At 43.9% G+C, this 19,092-nt stretch overlaps 2 protein-coding genes across 2 annotated transcripts in view; one reads left to right on the top strand and one right to left on the bottom strand.

Annotated features, from left to right (window-relative positions):
- Nucleotides 1-449: 449 nt before the first annotated feature.
- Nucleotides 450-18,876, top strand: arhgef6 (Rac/Cdc42 guanine nucleotide exchange factor (GEF) 6; the record flags this gene model as incomplete). The annotated part of the gene is made up of 18 exons (XM_084469120.1): nucleotides 450-688; nucleotides 1,488-1,571; nucleotides 3,379-3,463; nucleotides 4,675-4,793; nucleotides 5,701-5,905; nucleotides 6,601-6,653; nucleotides 7,316-7,410; nucleotides 7,971-8,066; nucleotides 8,901-9,023; nucleotides 10,905-11,043; nucleotides 11,321-11,380; nucleotides 13,130-13,276; nucleotides 14,395-14,481; nucleotides 14,812-14,893; nucleotides 15,328-15,443; nucleotides 16,829-17,032; nucleotides 18,647-18,672; nucleotides 18,861-18,876. The coding sequence occupies exons 1-18, from the start codon at nucleotides 524-526 to the stop codon at nucleotides 18,874-18,876; spliced, it is 1,902 nt and encodes a 633-aa protein (XP_084325246.1). The 5' UTR covers nucleotides 450-523.
- Nucleotides 18,877-18,942: 66 nt separating this feature from the next.
- The window catches only part of adgrg4a (adhesion G protein-coupled receptor G4a), a gene marked incomplete at its 3' end in the record, with an annotated part of 12,647 nt that continues 12,497 nt past the window's right edge, over nucleotides 18,943-19,092 (bottom strand). The window contains exon 30 of the mRNA XM_084469119.1: nucleotides 18,943-18,959. Within this exon, the coding sequence (XP_084325245.1) occupies nucleotides 18,943-18,959 (17 nt within the window). The remainder of the gene's footprint in view (nucleotides 18,960-19,092) is intronic.

Raw genomic sequence — 19,092 nt, 5'->3', positions numbered from 1 at the left:
TCTAAAAAAAAAATTATATATATATATATCCCACACAAACTGATCGGTTATGTATTTGAATTTAAGACTAGTTTGAAAGATGATAGTTACCAATGGGTCCATAACATGTAATTTATAGATATCTTCCTGCATTAACAGTTGCACACAGTTTAACACAGTTATTTGCTACTTTTTGTATATTTCAGATATGGGTTGTTAAATCAATGGTAAAAAATATTTTACCATGTCCCATTCATATTAACAATATGCCGTCGGACTGCATCAGGATTTACTATGATACAGACTTCGTAGTAGTTGGTACACAGCATGGTTTTCTTTATGAACGGTGCACTGATCATAAAAACCGTTTCAGATAAGCAGCCGATGTAAGTTCCCTGTTTGCCGGTAGGGGTGATCATCAGTCTGTTGTCCGGTAGCACGTTTTTTCTTGCAGAATTGCGGATGTGAGTTGCATACATTGATGCGGAAAAAGAGACGTCCGATTTTGAAATGCATGTTTAGATAATGTTCAACACTCGGCGCTATGAATCCCGAAGAGCAAACGGTGACTTGGCTGATATCGCTGGGAGTACTCAGCTCTCCTAAAAAGAACATAGCGGACCCAGAGGACTTTCTGAAAACATCTCTTAAGGATGGAGTCGTTGTGTGCAAACTAATTGAGCGAGTTGTACCTGGCTTCACTGCCAAGGTGAGTGCAACTAGGCCCTGGTTTTCTTGAAGTTTGTTGACATGTGAATGTAAGCGTCCCTTCTTAAAAGTCCCCGTAATAGAAGGGAGTGGTTTGATCGAAAATACACGAACGAAGAAACACGAAACTACGTGGTCATTTCTTCTATCTTTTCGGTTTGATCAGTTTGTTCAACATTTAGTGGAATGGTTACACAGAAACTGCAGTTAGGATGACTTTATTTATTTTTCTTCGACGTGAAGACGTTCCGCATTCTTCGCCACCCTCAAAATGTTTTGTGAAAAAAAAAAAAAGGTGATTGTAACTGTAACTTCCTATATACCGCTTTGCCACTAGACACAGACAGCTAAACAACTAAAACTAAGTTGGCATTGGTTTTGATGCGGGCTACTTTCAACAACGTCGACGTTTTATTCGGCCCCGCGTTGTTACAACACTTAAGAAGTTGTGGAAGAGAAGAAGGTAAAGAATGATAAATAACAGTTGCAGCAGGAGGCATGGATCGTCACTTCCGCCTAGAATGCTCCACTCCAGTGTGCGCGCCCCCTGAGCGAGCGAGCGGCGGTAGCGCGGCTTCATGGTTGAGCCTCCTGCATGGAGGAGACGAGGAAGCCCTATAGACTAGTTGGAATTACTGCAGCCGTCCTTCCCCCTTTGGACACAGTGATTACAAAATTACAGTCAGCTCGTCAGGTCTCGTTTGATATATTGTTGTTGTTGGCCTCAGACGTAATCTCACGGCGTATCAAGCCACGGTAGGTTATGTGTTTATATATATTTATTTCACGTCTCTGTCCAGTACTCTCAAGATCCGAGGACCGAAGCTGACTGCATAGCCAATATTCGGGAGTTTTTAAGAGGATGTACGTCATTGAAAGTTGAGGTAAGTTACAGTTTCAGGATTTATTTCACCCTATCGTAATCTTTTGACGTTAAATGACCACTGTTGTTATCTTCATACCCTACTTTTGCCACACACTATGACTCCAGTCTCCAATCACGCATTGTGATCTGCTGCTCACTGCTTTGGATAACGTTTGTTGTCATCACACCTCCGTGTGTTGTCAACCAGGCCTGGTAACACGCAGTCAGTCAGTCAGGGAACTTTTTTGTGTTTGTGGTTGTTGTTCTGTATTTATGTCATAGAATACAGTCACCACTCGTAGACACCACAACTTCACAGCCTAAACACATTGAATGTATATAGTAACTTTTGTTGCAGGGTCCATTATGAGAAGTATGTTCTGGAACTGCATTCTGCATACGATTAGTGCGTGGAGAGAAAATATATATTTTTCTCTTTCATGTGTCCCTGTATTTTCCAGACTGGACAGTTGATTCTCCACCCATTTTATAAATAGTACCTTTTGGTCTTTAAACAAGTAATTGACTCAGCAAGATGTGCTCACTGCAAGTCAAGTGGGTTCACTTGTTCAGCCTGGTTGGTTTGTTATGTTTGGGAGGTCCCGTATGCCTTCGCCCACCATCCCACAACCAGTCCATAATTATATATATTTTTTTGTGGCTGCAGGACTGCCCATGGGCAGTAGGGCTCTGGATCGCCACTGTCAAATATAGCCTCCATCATCCCCCACGTTCTCTTCTGTGGTGCCCTGCCCAGTACTTTGGCCAGTGATGTGATGGTGGTTAGCGTATGTTTTTCCTTTTTTTTCCACCTCGTTCTCGTAGCCATGGCCCCACTTGTCATGTGACTGCACAAAGAGAGCAGTCATCCCACTTTCACTTCTGCTGTGGATATATAGAAGAGGGGAAGCAGTGGCAGCTGTTGAGGGCCCAAGCTCCTTGGCAAACCTTACAAGATGACTGGCTCACCACCTCAAGTCAGCGAGGCTTGACTTCTTTCATTGAGACTAAATTTAAAACGTCAAGCCTTGGCCAATGGGGATCATGCACATCTGCATTGGGATCTTTATACAGTCCAATTTTAGGATAGGTAATGTTGAGGAAGAGGCCCAGCAACTTACAGTTGTTCTTTTGGATTTCTGTCATGGCTTGTCTGCTAACGTATCGTGTGTTCTACTGTATTTGCATGCTCTTGATCATTTTATGGTGATCATTTTTAAAAGACAAATACTTTCAAAGGGTACAACCTTTTATACATCATTTTTATTGGCCTAGATTATGACAAAGATTACTAAACTTGGTGAGTATTGTTTAATAACCCCAGTTGTTTAAACGCTGCATGAGAACTTGACACACGTGACTGAAGCCTTTCCACTCAAACCCAATAACAAGGACCCAATAACAAGGATCAAAATAAAGAAAATGTGTGGCAGAGTGCATGTGCACAATACACAGAACATGTCATCATGTACACATCAAAGCACGAAGGAGTAGCTGAACCGTTTCAGCCCAAATCTCTAGATCACAAAATGTGGGTCACGTTGCATGCCACTCTCTCTGTCTGTTGCAGTCTAGTAGTCCCATGATGTCTTCCTCCTGTGTGCATCGTTGGTTGCTGCAGCAGCCAATATCCACCTACTTGTACATGTGTATTAAAGTAAACATCAATGCTACCATCTCTGCTTTTTGAAGTAGGGATGGCGAGTAAGGGGGATGTGTTTTTGACCTACTTTCTCCCCTCCATCATTCACCGTGTGCTAGTAGGTTGTGCTTAGTGTGTTGAGTTCCATTTACAAAGGCATCGTCTGACTCTGGTGTCTTTGCAGGGCTTTGAGGCCGAGTGCTTGTACACAGGGGAGCATTTTGGCAAGGTCCTGACCACCCTGCTGGCGGTCAACTTTGCCACACAAGGTAAGAGATGAGCAGCGCTGTTCCAGCTTGCTTACCAAACATTCTGGGAGGGTGAAAACGGAGATAGAATTGGAGCTGTTGTATGCTATCAGCAGCGTTCTATGATAGGCATGCAACATAGCAGCTGCACTAAGTAGAAAGATAACAGCATTTTTTTTTGTAATTTTGAAAACCCTGTATGATAAGATTAAGTTGATTCCTGTCTTATCTAATGAGGTCTTTAAAGTAACTTTATAGTTAGTTACTAGAAAAAACTTTTTTGTTCTATTAAGTGGAGCGGGAGTTCTCTGTGGTTATTATCTGTTACAAGGCACACTGTCAGACAATTAATTTAGAGAGACTATTAATAAGACACCCATGTGTAAATTAGTCCACAGTTCTCATTAAGTCATCCAGTATTCTAGAGCTAACAGTGTAATCAGTGGTGTAATGGTTCAATACATTTATGATTTTTCAAAATCATTAAATATGTACAGAAATTAGTAAATTTCTGTAATAATACATAATTCCCTAGTGCTCTATGGCAATCCATTTGGAAAACCCTCTATGTTCTCTTGAAGATGATTGGTCACGAGATATGAAAGATAATTGGATGCCAAAGGTACCCACGTTTAAATGTTTTTAAGATCTTTTAACAGAGCCTGTCGATAGCCATTTGAAAAATGTCAAATCAAATTAGTCTCAAAGTCTGACATATCCACAGTTGTGAATGCATGTGCTGTGGTCTAAGAAATCCGACCTAGGATTAGTTGTATCCATTACTTAATTGAAGGATTCTGCCTTTGCTGCCTAGCACATTTTTAAGTATTTTAAATGTACAATGTTAAGTTTACAACTGTAATTTATTCAACTAGGATAAGTACCAAGTTATCCCTGTTTCCAGGTCTAAGTTAGTAAGGCTGGTCTCTAACATAACTCTATAATAACAATACTAAAAATAAATGCTAAATCCTGCTATCGACAGGAAATAAGCACACATTTCTATGTGTTATGGTTGGTTTTTATTTAAATAATATTTAAGTGTACAGGTCAAGTGTGTTCTATACTGTGCACAGTCTAGCCGCTGCTAGCTGAATGTGAATGTGAGTTGAGTTACCGAGAGGTTGTTGAGCCAAAGGCCGCAGTGTTTTTGACTGTGGTATGGCCAAGGTGATGTTTAGAGCAAGGGACCATGCACTAAAATAACGGAAGACTGCACTTTGCCCCCACAGACTGTGCCACAGAGAGATCATGTCCACCGCAGGGCTCCATTGCTTCTAGTCCGTCTTCCTCACACACCCTCTCCTCTGTCAAGTCCAAAGGATCGCTGCGCAGACAGTCCAAAACAGCGGTATAGCCTCTGACACACACACACACACACGCACACACACAATCTCACGTTGTTCATTTTCACACACAATGTACATCTGTCTATTTCCTCTTTTTTTGCTGACTGTACAAAAATGCATGCCATTTTTTTTTTTTGCACACACATTGACTTCCTGAAACATGAAAAGATTATTTGATAACGTTTTTAATTAATTGAAAGGGTGGTGTTTGCGGTTTCCAAAATGAAATCAAGTGTTTTGAAATTAGATCTGTCCACGATTTGTGGCGACTCACCAGAGGGGTACCGTGTTGCTCTCCTGCAAAAGAAAAACCAGTGCAGCCACTGGAATCCAATCACTCATTGATGGAATTGTATTGTGTAAGAATACACATTGTTTTCATTGATCTGATTGAGGGAGCCGTCGTGTTTCATGGTTGCAGACAGTCATGGCAGTGGTGGTGAAGAGTGGCTTTATCATCCAGGAATGTGGAAAATCCCTATTTAAATTGAATTTACCCACTTAGCTTAATTTGACCCACCCCACTAAATAAGGGATTGTATATGCATCATTTGGGCACTTTGGGCAACAGCGATATAAAGGATTTCTCTATCGAAAGGCAAGGTAATTATCGCTTGATTCTCAGCAAATTCCATGATCTGCCAATCATTCAATTATCGTTATTATTTTTCTTTTTACAAACTGATGCACACACAAAGACAATGCACCATTGTTGACTCATATCCGCTTTATCTTTTATTATGCATTGATTATCCCTTTAATTCCCCCTCAAACCCGAGTAGTAAAGCTCCATCGGTACACAGAGCCAGGTAGCTGTAACAGGCCTGGGGCGCTCTCCGGGGGCTACCCCCCCCCGTACCACTGTTTCCCCCGACCTAAACACCTGCACGGCCCCGCCGCTGTGAACAGGAGATGGGGGAGAACGGCGGCGGCGGCCAGGCGATGGTGAAGGCCCGCTTCAACTTCAAGCAGAACAACGAGGACGAGCTCTCCTTCAACAAGGGCGACCTCATTACCGTGACGCGGCAGGAGGACGGCGGCTGGTGGGAGGGGTCGCTGAGCGGCCGGACAGGCTGGTTCCCTAGCAACTACGTCCGCGAGGTCAAACCCTGCGGTGAGCTAAGTCGTCGCTGTGGGCCTCGAGTTGATTTTGACTCGACGGCGTCTTCAATATATCGGGCCGGTGTGAGTTTGGCTGTGTGCTTCCGCTAAGATCACTTGCTAATGTTAGAGCGTTCACCCTTTCAACTCTCCCCCCCCCATCCCCCCCCATCCCCCCCACCCCTCCCTGGAGATAGTATCTGATGCTGCTGAACGATTGTCTCTGCACGCAATGTCTTGTTTTAGCGAGCTGGGACATCGCGTGGAGGTGTGACGCCATCGGACCACAGCAGCTCTCCCTCTCATTTAGATAAGGCATCAGTCACTAAGGATGTCTTGTGTTGTTCCCCCAAACAGCCGAGCGTCGACGGCAACGCTGTTATTCACGCTACCTTTAGGGCCCTTCTCTCCTGGAAACCCCACAGACGTGAATTCATACCCTTTGCTGCTTTCTTTCTTTTTTTCCCCTGCGGGTGCTTCCAGCACAGAGTTTCCTGTTGGAACTTGTAGTCTGACTGAATGGATCTTGGGGAATGATCGAAGCAGCAGTTTTATCATAATAATAAACAAACTAAATTCTACTTGGTTAATAATAACTCGCCTACTTATTTAAGAAATGTTTTCATGACACATCTTCATGATGTGTTTTTCGTGATGTTGTTGTCATGACGTGTCTCTAATAAGTGTTATGGGATATTTCCCTTACAGAGAAGCCGGTGTCTCCTAAAGGAACTCCGCTGACCAAAAACTACTACAGTGTGGTGAGTAAGGCCCGCTTTTACTGACTCTGACACACAGTTCTATAATGGACTGCATACTTTACCCTCAGTGCTGCAGTTCCTCTTTGGTTTTGGCTGCTTTTTATGGCCGTTTTCTCTTTCCGTTTTTGCATAGGATTTTCTTGTTCTGTCCACAATGGGCAACATAGCAGTATTTCATGTTCAGTAGAAACACTTTTTGATTAAGAAATGAGTAATGCATTACATATGCTAAACTTGATATGATTTCTAAACTATATGTAACCTTTCCTTCACAATGCAACTTGTGTTCAAAGTTAAGATCTTTCTCACCTTTTTCCTCCGTAGACCAAATTGAATTGGAGAGAAGGGAGCACTTGGTTGACTGAGCCATGGGTGGATGGGTTTTTATCGTCAAGGCCAGATAGTAGTGTGTTAAGGGTGGTGGACTCCAAGTACCCTAAAGTTCCTCGGCTCGATCCCCATGCCCAACCCTAACCGCTCCTCAAAACGCGCCGCTTTACTGAGTTTAAACTGTGATGGTAGACACCTCATAGTTTCCATATCGTGAACGGAAGGGATAGCAGCAGTGTTCTAAACATTCATTTTTAAGTACACAGAGTAGTAAGGACACTGGCCTGTTTTCGGATGTGTGATAATAACTAGAATTCCCTTCTCTTTCCCAGGTGGTCCAGGACATCTTGGAGCATGAGCGGGAGTTTGTGAAGGAACTGCAGACCGTGCTGGGCTGCTATCTGCGGCCGCTGCAAGCCAGTGACAAGTATGTTATAAAGAGGGGGAGGCGGGACTTTCTCAGCCATGTGGAACAATCACACACTGTCTTACACAGCTAATTAGAATGCACGCATGCTTTCTGTTGTACGGGAATACATTTTTTGTATTTTGGTATCCACGGGTTGAAACGGGTTCATGCATAACACGATGGTTGGACGTCTCATTGTATTGCGTCTTATTTAACGCTGTAAATCAAAGGGAATCGAGTCCAATCAAAGGAGTTTGTATAAGGCTCATACAGTCCTGCAATGTGCATATATTTATCTAGGGTGAAGCCTTCCGTACATGCGATAAAACGGTACAGTCAAACATTTATACAAAGGAACCTAAAGAAGCATGCACATGCACTGCTCACCGCCTCTTGTTTATACACTTTTGTTTATTCATGTTCGCAATGAATGGGCCATCTCTTCATTCCGACCTGCATGCTTTAGTCATACAAGGTAGACCAGTGGACTGCTGGCCCTCTGGCCTGCTACTGCCAGGGAGTCCAGATGGCTGACAGAGTGCAGCGTTACGCTAACTGATAATGTGGGTTCTGTCCAGGCTGAGCAGCGCAGACAGTGCGAGTCTGTGTGGGAACCTGGAGGAGATCCTGACTTTCCAGCAGGGCCTGTGTGTGGCCCTCGAGGAATGCACCAAGTAAGTCACGTGACCCCCCCCCCCCCTTTCAGCCACAAAGTGGTATTTCCCTCCTTACCGTACAACAGTACGTCTGTCCACCTACAGCTCTCTCGTGGGCATTTTACAATTGGCGTACCGTACCACGCTGATTTGGGTTTCCACTACTAGTGTAAATGTGCCGAGCCCCGCCCGAGATGGACCATCTCCGAGGTCGCGGCCAGTGTGAGTCCGACTCGCCTCCGAGTGTGCTGGGGTGACCTCAGCACACTGGTTGCGGTTTGGAGCGAGAAGTTATATCTCAAATTGTAGGATTAAAAGCCTATAAAAATACAATCAACTGTGTTGTTGTGTATGAGACGCACCGCTACGCATGAAGAGTATGGCTAGAGTTCTCAACAGCTATTCGCAACAGTTATTCGTGCGTTCCCATAAGCCTAATTTAAAAGTGTAATGAAGGTTTGATAGAAGCCCACAGCGGTGATGTTACTACTCTTTGATGTGTCCGGTGATCTTTTGGTGCGCCACCTTGTGGTCGTTTAAATATAGAGGATGAGATTTCATTCCATTATTTGTGTTGTGTGTAACGCTTTGATCTGCCTTTGTGTTGTTACTGGTCCTCTTCTTGTGTTGTCCTGTCTTTCTCTGTGCCCCTCCTTTGGACCGGACTGTTCAATAATCTGCACAGAGTCTCTATCCCTCTGTTCCTCCGTTCAGTTAAATTCAAAAGAGCATGATTATAATGCAAATTACACATTTGCATTGGCAACACGGATGAATAAAAAATATTTACGGTAATCCTCTCTCTGTCTCCTTCTCCGTCTCTTTCTCTGTCTCCCTCCCTCTCCGCTGCAGAGTCCCAGAGAGCCAGCAGCGCGTGGCTGGCTGCTATCTCAACCTGTTGCCTCAGATCAGGCACCTGTACCTGGCCTACTGCTCCAGCCACCCCTCTGCCGTGTGCATCCTCACCGACCACAGGTCAGCCCCCCTCTCCCCAAGCTGCACCAAGGGACACACCGCCGCGCTAAAGAGCTCCTCCTGGAGGCTATGATGGGCTATGCGGACCAAATTAATCCAGTAAAAATTATTTCACACAAGCAGCACTTCGTACCGTTGACACGAGAATCGTCACGCGCCTTTAGAGAGAGTAGGCCTGATGCATTGTGGGGAGTAGTGGCTCAGGAGATAGAGGGGGAGGTTGCTGGTTCCATCTCCGGCTCCTACAAGTGTCGAGGTGTCCCTGAGCAAGACACCTTACTGTCAAACGTTTCAGGCAACCATACGGCTGGCACTATGCTGTCTGAGTATGAATGTTTGTATGATGAGGTGAAAATCACAAAAAATGATAATCTTACATATATTTGTTGTTCTACAAGTGATGCATAGAATCTCATTTTAGTCTTTCCTATAGACTGGGTAGCCCCACCCATTTTGCCGGCGATTTGAGTTTGCCCTGCAGAAGTGTCTGTAGAAGAGCAATACATTTCTATTTAGTTTCGATACGTTTTTGCAGGAGCCAATCACCAAGCTGGCTTTTCCCCCTGGCGCGCTATTGGCTGGTTTAACACAATGAAGACAGGGAAGCGACAGCAAGCAGCCAATTGCGTACAGAGTCAATTTAACTCAGCCAGTTGATCACAACAATGAAAATGCTTCCCAGACCAACGTGCAATCTACGACTGAGCTTGGTCTGGCAATAGCCAGGCTATCTTTCCTATACATTGTTGAAGAAAACCAATTTATTTTATTACTTCAGCGACATTTTTACCAAATTGCCTTTTATATAGTATATCAAACGGTATATGGACTTCATTTATATAGTGGGTTTCACACCATATGGCCACTCGAAAGGTCGAGAAAGCTCGAAAGGCCAGCTCAAACAATTCTGCCTCATTTTCACTCATTAACACACACATTCATTCACACATACACCGATGGTGGTGGCAGCCATGCAAGGCTACAGCCAGGTAACGGGTATGTAGCCATCTGGAGCTGTTAATTCGGTGTCTTTCTCAGGGACACCTCAACACTTCAGCCCTGGATTGAACCAGCAACCTTCCTGTTGTCAGACAACCCAATCTGCCTCTGGAGCCACTGCCACCCACAACTTTAGTTTTCGCCACAAGGTGTCAGGCTTACTCTCTCTAAAGGCTAGTAAAAGAAGCGACTGTGACTAGTGCTGCTTGTGTGAATTTCAATAATGTCTTGTTTATCTTACCTATCTGGTTCTTTTCAACTGTAAACTATTTTCTGTGTCATTGGTAACGAAGAACTTAATAATTTACAGCCCATTATTAAGTAGGAGCTAACTACTCAGTAATATGTAATTATCTCTGGCACACATCAAAAGCATTTAACCACGTGTGTCGCAAAATAGCATATTCCCCATAGTTTCATTCAGAGCATAGGAGGTTCTGCCAAGCTTATACCCATATCTCAAGTATTCAATCAATGTGTTTGTGATAACGTCTTTTAAATTTAAATTGAGCGTGACATTGACTTGGATTACTACTGTGCATTACAGGAAATGGACTGCACACTGATTGTGTGTAGTGGGTATTGTGTGTGACAAGCATTAAAAACCTGCTCACATTGAACTAAATTGCATACAAGACATGTTTAGTATCTTAATGATGGCCAAATGCTTCATGTTTATTCGGGAAACTGCAGACATAAATTTTAGGAAAAACTGAATTTCCGAAACTTCCAAAAGTCTCAATGTTTAGATCTGTTTATGCAGTGGTTTGATGTGTGTGTGTGTGTGTGTGTGTGTGTGTGTGTGTGTGTGTGTGTGTGTGTGTGTGTGTGTGTGTGTGTGTGTGTGTGTGTGTGTGTGTGTGTGTGTGTGTGTGTCCCCAGTGAGGAGCTGGATAAGTTCATGGAGAGCCAGGGGGCCAGTGGACCAGGCATCCTGACCCTCACCACCAGCCTGAGTAGGCCCTTCATGAGGCTGGACAAGTACCCCACGCTGCTGCAGGAGCTGGAGAGACACGTGGAGGTGAAGCACCAGGGGGCGCTCTCCCTTTGAGGTTCTGCACGTTGCCACGTCATGTTGCGATGAGCACCGTACCTCTGGGAGCATTGAAATGTTGTAGTATGGACAGCAAACACTCCCATAATAATCTTTTTTTAGTATATACAGTTCTCTTTATTGTTCTTTCGTACGGATTAAGTTTGGTTTCAAATATATCTGTACCTTGAAATCATTTGTATGTATGTTTTTGTATGTATGTATAATAAGCATTGGGGTGTGACTTTATTAATGCGTTTCACAGGACGCCCACCCAGACTATGGCGACATTGTGAAGGCGATGGCAGCTTTTAAAAACCTAGTGGTAAGTCCGCTCCAGACTTCTCTACTTCGCCACTGCACGGAATCCAATGAAAGGGAACAGCGTTCAGCAGAGGTGGGCGAGGTTTGCTGCCTTTGAGTTGAAGGTCGCTAAGCAACAGACTTTGTTTGGTCGGTCAAATGTGGAGCTCTCTTCAGTTATGAACCAATCCAATCATTGCCAATTATATCTGCCCACTCCAAAGAAACGAGTGAAGAACCATTGCCAGTATTCCCAGTTTTATTTAAATAACGAAGCAAAACGAAATGACGATCCAACATCTCAAAAAAAGGCCCGGTTAGCCTTTTTGGCTGACAGATATTGGTTACTTACTAGAAATGCATTATCAAGTGTCTCGCATGCAAACGCACAGACTATTTTAGTCTTTCCTGCTACCTACATTAGTTTCCTCGTACTAAATAGTACTAAATGGTGTGTCTGAGTGTACTCCCACATCCAACAGTGGAACTGTACCAGTGCTGGATTACTAGTGCAACTGCAAACAGCATCAACAAAACCAAAATAAATATGATATATATACAGATGTATTTATTTATTCATTATATTTTAATTTTGGGAATAAGAAATGATGCATGATGGTACTGTAGTTGTATAAGTATAAGCTCATGAATGGCTGAAGACTAAATGTAGGAAGCATAAAGAGGAAAAGTAACACAAAGATCGACTTAATAGGAAGTAGCCTACATATTTGCTTGTGTAGTACAGAATCAACCATATTATGAAACCCAGACAATGGGAGGGCTACAAATCCCAGACTGAAAACTGTATTTTCACTAACATTAATGCCTAAAAAAACGTGACTCGCAGACATAGTAAGCTCTCGTGCCATTTCTTGTAATATGATATTGCTTTACCATTGTATGTGGCCATTACTGTTAGAATGCACCAGTACCCTTCTGGTATCAGTGAATTCACATGGCGTAGCACTAAAACCTTCTGTGGCCTGAGCACATGGCAGACCGCAGCACTGTGCACGCACCTCTGCACCATGATCGCTCACATCAGCACCACGCACTGGAGCATGGTGCACCTCACACACCTCTGAACCTCTCCCGTGAAAAAGACCCATAGGGGAAATGCTGACGTGTTTTTAGGGGACGATTTAACCACAAGGTTGAGCTTTTGCTTTAACTGTACTGCTCCAACCGGATCCAAAGACATAAGTCAACTCGTAATGAAACCAAAATTATGCAAGCTGTTGCTTTGTAATTATTTCCTATGTGAAGAGGGAGAGCCCCTGAACCATGCATCTTTACAGCCTGGTTGCCTTCTATAACTCTCTGCCAGAACGTTGTTGGAAAAGAAAGTAGAGGCCTGTGTGTGGAGTTTATTCCAAAATGAAGCTACCCCCAATAGGAGACAAAAAACCATGACCTTATCTGCAGTCATAACCTGTAACATTACCATGGTTAGAGGTTCACCTCACCCGGAAGTCTTACCAAGATAGGGCAAACCAATGAAGAGATAAAGAGAGCCCTGCAAACATTGTCAACAAGCGCAAAAACAAATGGACCAAAAAAAGTGAACTAACTAACTTTTTAATAAGAAATAAGAAATTGCTTACTGGTGTTCTTTTCTAAGCAATTCTCTTTGCGCAGAAGTTATGTCTTTAATCTGAGGAGATTAAAAAAAAAAAAAAAGTTTATTCATTTAAATATTTCATTTGAATTGTAATACTCATATCGCATTCAATACTCTTATGTACCAATATTGCTCTGCGGTGGTCCTCAGACGCAGTGCCAGGACCTGAGGAAGCGTAAGAACCTGGAGCTCCAGATCCTGTCGGAGCCGGTGAGGGGCTGGGAGGGAGACAGCATGAAGAGCCTGGGCAGCGTGGCCTACATGTCCACCGTCCACACACAGAGTGGCACCGGCGAGGTGAGACACGGAGTGCTGGCTGGACGGGACGGCCAATGGAATGATACAGTTTGTAGGAAGTATGCGGGCGCAAAGGGAACAATAGAGACATCAGTGTATTGACACTGGGGAAGGTCTGAGGTCGGACGTTAATCGTCTGAGGCACTCTTTTTCCAGGGCAAAAGTCATTTGAAAGCAGGAGTTAAATCAGAGGCAAAAAAAAAAAAAGATCTGTTAAACAATTCTTGTGTAACTGATCTTGTCTTACTAACTTTTCTCATGAACTTTTAACCAAGCTTAGAAAATATACCACTGCCTGTTTAAATGTACTTTGCTATGGCAACCTCTCCACATAGCCTTCATGGCCATAAGCAGATGTGTTTGTATTGTATAACAATGTCAACACTGTCATGATGTTAAAAGATTGAGGTTTGTTTTTTTTTCTGCAGCAACTATAAAAAGATTCCTCCAGACAGACATTATTTGGGTACATTATGTAGTATAAACAGGGTTATGAGGTCGTACCCCTATTGCACGCCAAGAGCATTGATTAAGTGTAGTGCCATACGCTTCATACGGACCACCATGTTCATTTAGGTTTCGAACCCCAGAGACGGCTGTTTCACACCCGTCATGATCTGAGGCTCCAAGATCCCTCCCTTTTACGGCGTTGTCTCTATCCCTCCGGGCTGCGCTTGTCAGCTGCAGCTGCATTCCACATAGTTTCATTCTGAGCGTACGTTTGAGGTTCCGCCAAGCTCTGTGCATCCACCACTCATAAAAAAAAATGCTTTGATCCGATTGGACGTTCCTAAGTGTGATTTCCAGAGTTGAATGAACGCCGAAGTCATTACGTACGACGTCACAACAACCGGTCTGCAAGTGGGTAGTTAATGGTTGAGCAAGGAAATGAAATGAGTAAATGAGTTCTTACTGCTCATGGACTCCAATAACGTTTAAGCGGGCTGTGATTGTGTGTCAGCAACATTGTTAATCGAAACCAACATCAAGGGAATAGAAATTGAAACCCTGAGTTGAGGTCGCCTGCTGTCTGGCTACCAGGGCACAAACTGAAACCCACAAAAATAAAATGTATTTTCAGTGCTGCACATTAAACTAAAGAGTTGTGTTTGTGGCAGGAGAAAGAGGAATGCTACCTGATGCTGTTCCCCAACATGCTGGTCATGCTCTCGGCCAGCCCCAGGATGAGTGGCTTCATTTACCAGGTGGGCGCTGCAGGAGGATGCCTTTTCAGTTTGTTGTTTCATTTGTTTTTAGTTTGTTTTGGATTTCCTCATAAACTGCATACTGTCTCAAGCCGATATCACGTCTTACCGGTAAACATGTTCTTTTGACCATCACATTATAATCGAATTAGACATGGTGTATTATATCATTTTATTTATTTTAATAAATCGAATGCCTAGTTTGAAAACTATGATTTCATTGTAACGACTAGTATAATGTTGTTGTTGTTTTTTTACATCCGTTGACTTTCAGGTGCACTAATAATGAGGTATGCATGAATAATATATATTTTCCCGCTCACTTTACAGAGCAGACTACCTCTGACAGGCACTACAGTGACCAGACAGCCAGAAGACCCAGAGACCGCCCACTATGCCTTCGATATCACAGGTGGGTCGACCTCAAAACAGTAGGTTCCTTCACCTTAAACCCGCACTATGTCACTTTTGTACGGCAGCTATTAACGTCATGATTCTCAAGAATAGAGCGTGACCATCCACGAGTGATTCACCGTCCGGCGAATGGCTCTCTATAAGTAGTGTAACACCGGTCTAATTTTGCACTTGACCTACTTGTACCCTTCTTCCTGACCTATGATGAGTAAATGTCTGCGTTTGTGTCACCACAGGACACATGCATGCATCTGAAATCAAAGCTCCTCAAACGCACCATTTCAACTGACCTTTTTGTTCTACCTAATATTGTGTGTGTGTGTGTGTGTGTGTGTGTGTGTGTGTGTGTGTGTGTGTGTGTGTGTGTGTGTGTGTGTGTGTGTGTGTGTGTGTGTGTGTGTGTGTGTGTGTGTGTGTGTGTGTGTGTTACAGGGAGCGTGATGGAGCGTCTGACGGTGTTCTGCAGTACCCTTCCGGATTTCCAGGAGTGGCTGGAGCACCTGCAGCCCTACATCAAAGGAGGCAGTCCTGTGGGCACCATCCTGAAGGTACAGACCATCAAACACACGGCCATACCACAAGTGAGGGAGAGCAATACAATAAGGGTACATTAATCAACCATTACCAAACACTGGTTGATCAGTAATAAGCCTAAACCTTTTCAATTATGCAGAAATTAATGCTTAGTTTATACAGAGAATGTCTAATATGAAGAGAACTGGCACTCTGTGGTGACTTCTGGTTTCTGAACTGGTTGCAGTAACACATCTCTGTCCATGCGAGGGCGCTCGCCGGTGGGTGCAGAATGAATGGGTGTGGACGGGGTTTCACTCTCAAATTCCACTTTTCTCAGGGTGTCATTTTTTGTCAAGTAATTTGAGAGTCACATTCAAGGGGCTAAGATAATACACTCAGCTGAATATTGAATTCTTTAAGTTCACTTATCTGTTCAAAAAAATCTGTTCATGATGTCACTGCCAGAGGTCCTGCTTTACGGCGAGTTCTGAGTCACTTTGGCACTTCCGCATAATGTATATAATATATAATATATATATATAATATAATATATAATATAATATACTAAAAATTGTCAAACGATTACAATTTTTTATCTAATTAATCACAAGGTTTCTTGAATTAATTTTGATTAATCACAATCCTAAATATGACTGAAAAATTCACATTTTCTGTGTACTGTTCTCAGAATAGAAAGGGTCCGTCGGCCAATCAGATCGCGGTTATACAAATACATTAGTGTGCCGCTACTTGGACTCTGTCCAATGAAATGGTCTTTGTGATACAACCCGCCATGGAAATGTCAGACACGCCCTCGCCCATCCGTCGACTGACGGAGGTAGTGTGAACCAGGCTCTGGTTAATATGAACACCATTTCCTTAGTTAAGTGGAACACCATTAGTAAACATGAACACAATTATTTAGTATTAATGTATTACTACACCATGAATTAACTGTTAATTAACTTAGTTAATACTTAGTACTGCATTAACTCATGTTAATTGATGGTTAATAAACTAACCCTTATGGTAGTGTGTTGTCAGAACGTCTTCATAACCTCAACATAACCTCAACACAGGAAGTCTGTAGTGAGCAGAGTTACATTATGCAGAGGTGTGAAGAGTGACATTAACGTCTCACTTTCATGTAACAAGTCTGCGAACGATGATGTGAAGGGAGAGCGTAGACGCTTTCACGTCTTCAGATATATCCCAAGTAAAAGTTTAGAATTCGGTGAAATGAGCTCACAAAGTGATGAAGCTCATTTTGATTCCCTGTTATAATTTTTTTTTTTTTTACAAGAATTAACAAAGATTTAAATGAATAGGGGAAATTGATAGTTTGACTAACTAACACACTGTGTGTGTGTGTGCGTGTGTGTGTGTGCGTGTGTGCGTGCGCACGTGCGTTGAGCAGACCGCGGAGGGTAAGCCTCTGAGCATGGTGGGCACGTCCTCCCACCTGTCCCACCTGGGCAGCTTCAGCGTGGGCAGCCGCAGCCCTCTGGAGCCGCCCAAACTGAGCAAGCCCTGGTCCCTGAGCTGCCTGCGTCCCGCTCCCCCTCTCAAACCCTCTGCCGCTCTGGGCTACAAGGAGGTAGGGAAGCCCGTCCACTCACAGGTACACTCCACTACACACACACACCCATGTGCACGGCCCAAAGGCTGTTATTCCATTTATTGGTCGACTTGTGTTGAAGCACATTTGATATTTTGTCGTTAGGTCGATTTTACTGTTGGGTCTTGTTGGTTTGTTTAGCATTGGAAACCTTTGGGATTACATTGACACCATATTAGATTAGAGAAATGAAGTGTAAGTAGTAAGTAAGTCGGATCTGTTAAAACGGTCTGGAAGGAGATGTACTAATACTCTAATGTGATTGTCAACTCTATTATTTTACGTAACTACGAGATAACTGCGAAGGGGTTACCATATATCTAAGTACATGAAATTAATATTTGAACGTGTGAGAAGTCCACATGGTTTTCCCCCTAAACCTTACTGTAACTAATGTGTCTAACCATATACACCTCCTTGCATGTACACACACACACACCCCCACACTTGCAGGATTCCACACCTGTGCCTCTTTCCCCTAAACCGCTACTGTAGTCTTCTGTGAACAACACCCCCTTTCCAGGAAGTAGGTAGAGGTGCCATCATGCAATCACTGTGATTAAAGCCACATGCTAAAAAAGCCAAAGCCAGTAGATATATGCCAACGAGAGGATCTCTGCTTTAACCCTTGGCTCTCAAAGGAGCCCACTCAGCCCTGGCAACGTGTCCCCCAGATGTAGTGTAACCACAACCAGTGTGGGGGGGGCCACTCTGTCTTTGCTCCGTGTTTTGAGCCGTTGCACGTCCCCCGCCGTCCCCCTCCCTGAAGGTCAGGCAGCAAAGCCGGGTCAGAGGGTCACACCCGCTGGTGCGTACTCTCTATGGGGACATGTGGGTCGCCGCAGGACAGGGAGAGAGAGAGAGAGAGCTTCTGAGGTTCTCGTGTCGATGACGACCACGCCAGCCCAAGTGTTTAGCTCGCTCGCACCACAGACCTCCCTGGCTACGGATGGAATCGAACCCATGATGAATGCGGACCGATGAACCAGTGTCACCAGGTTTCAGTTAGTTTTGTTTTTTTCTGACCTGACATTAAATGGCGAGACGAGCCGGCGCCGCGTCAAACGTTTCCCGCCACTGTTGGCGTGCTTTTGTAATTGGGTTACCGCCGCATCGTCTGCGACCTATTTCCTCATGTCAGTGTGCGGGTTGGCGCTGCTTGACCACCACGCTCATCACGGGTTTGACGTGTCGGGCTCCTAGCGGTACACCAAATGCACGTCGATTCCTGCACAGGTCCAAGACCACCGCAGAGCAGGCAACAAGCCAATAGCAATCTAGGTCATGTTTTTTTTTTTTTTTTTGTGAATGGTGACAATTGCATGCGCAACCTCACAATCTTTCTTTTGATTTGACCATGTGTCTCTCCATCTCTCATCCTTTATTATTATTTTTTTTTACTTCTCCATATGTTAATCCTACACACACACACACACACACACACACACACACACACACACACACACACACACACACACACACACACACAGGGGGGTGGGGGACGGGTCTGTTTGAATTGTTTAAATATTCTATCCTGTTACATCGTCCTCTTGTCATATTTTATTTTTCATGCACATTTCACTCTTTCTCTCTCCTTTTTGCCGCCGTCTCTCATAGAGGATGTCTTATATTATGAAGGTAAGGTTAGATCTCACCCTCTTCCTGCTGTGTGTGCGTGTGCGCGTCCATGCATTTTGTCGTGCCATTGTTTGGCGTGCGCCCTTACCTCATTTGTTTCCTGCGCCTGCTTCGCACATCTGTCCCATCGGTCCACCGATGCTGATCGCACGTCTTCTGTCTCCCCCCCGCCCCCCCTCTCTCTTATGCTCAGAGTGCCCGACAGGTGAATGCACTCTTATCTATAGCAATGTGGTTTTGATACATTTTGTATCATCTCCACATTGTGTGCAGTTTCAAGTTGTGTATTGCTCTGTGACACAGAGGAAGTGGTCTGCTGTTCGATTGCTTCTCATCTTTGTTGGTTTGTGGCAAACAATGACACTGTAGTCACAGTAGCTTGTAGTATGGAGTTTTAGTCACAGTAGTCAGTACACAATATTCAT

The sequence above is a fragment of the Micromesistius poutassou genome (genome assembly GCF_964030765.1).
Source record: "Micromesistius poutassou genome assembly, chromosome: 6".
NCBI classification, from domain to species: domain Eukaryota; kingdom Metazoa; phylum Chordata; class Actinopteri; order Gadiformes; family Gadidae; genus Micromesistius; species Micromesistius poutassou.
Note: the sequence above shows the minus strand (reverse complement) of the source record. Positions and strands in the feature narration are given on the sequence as shown.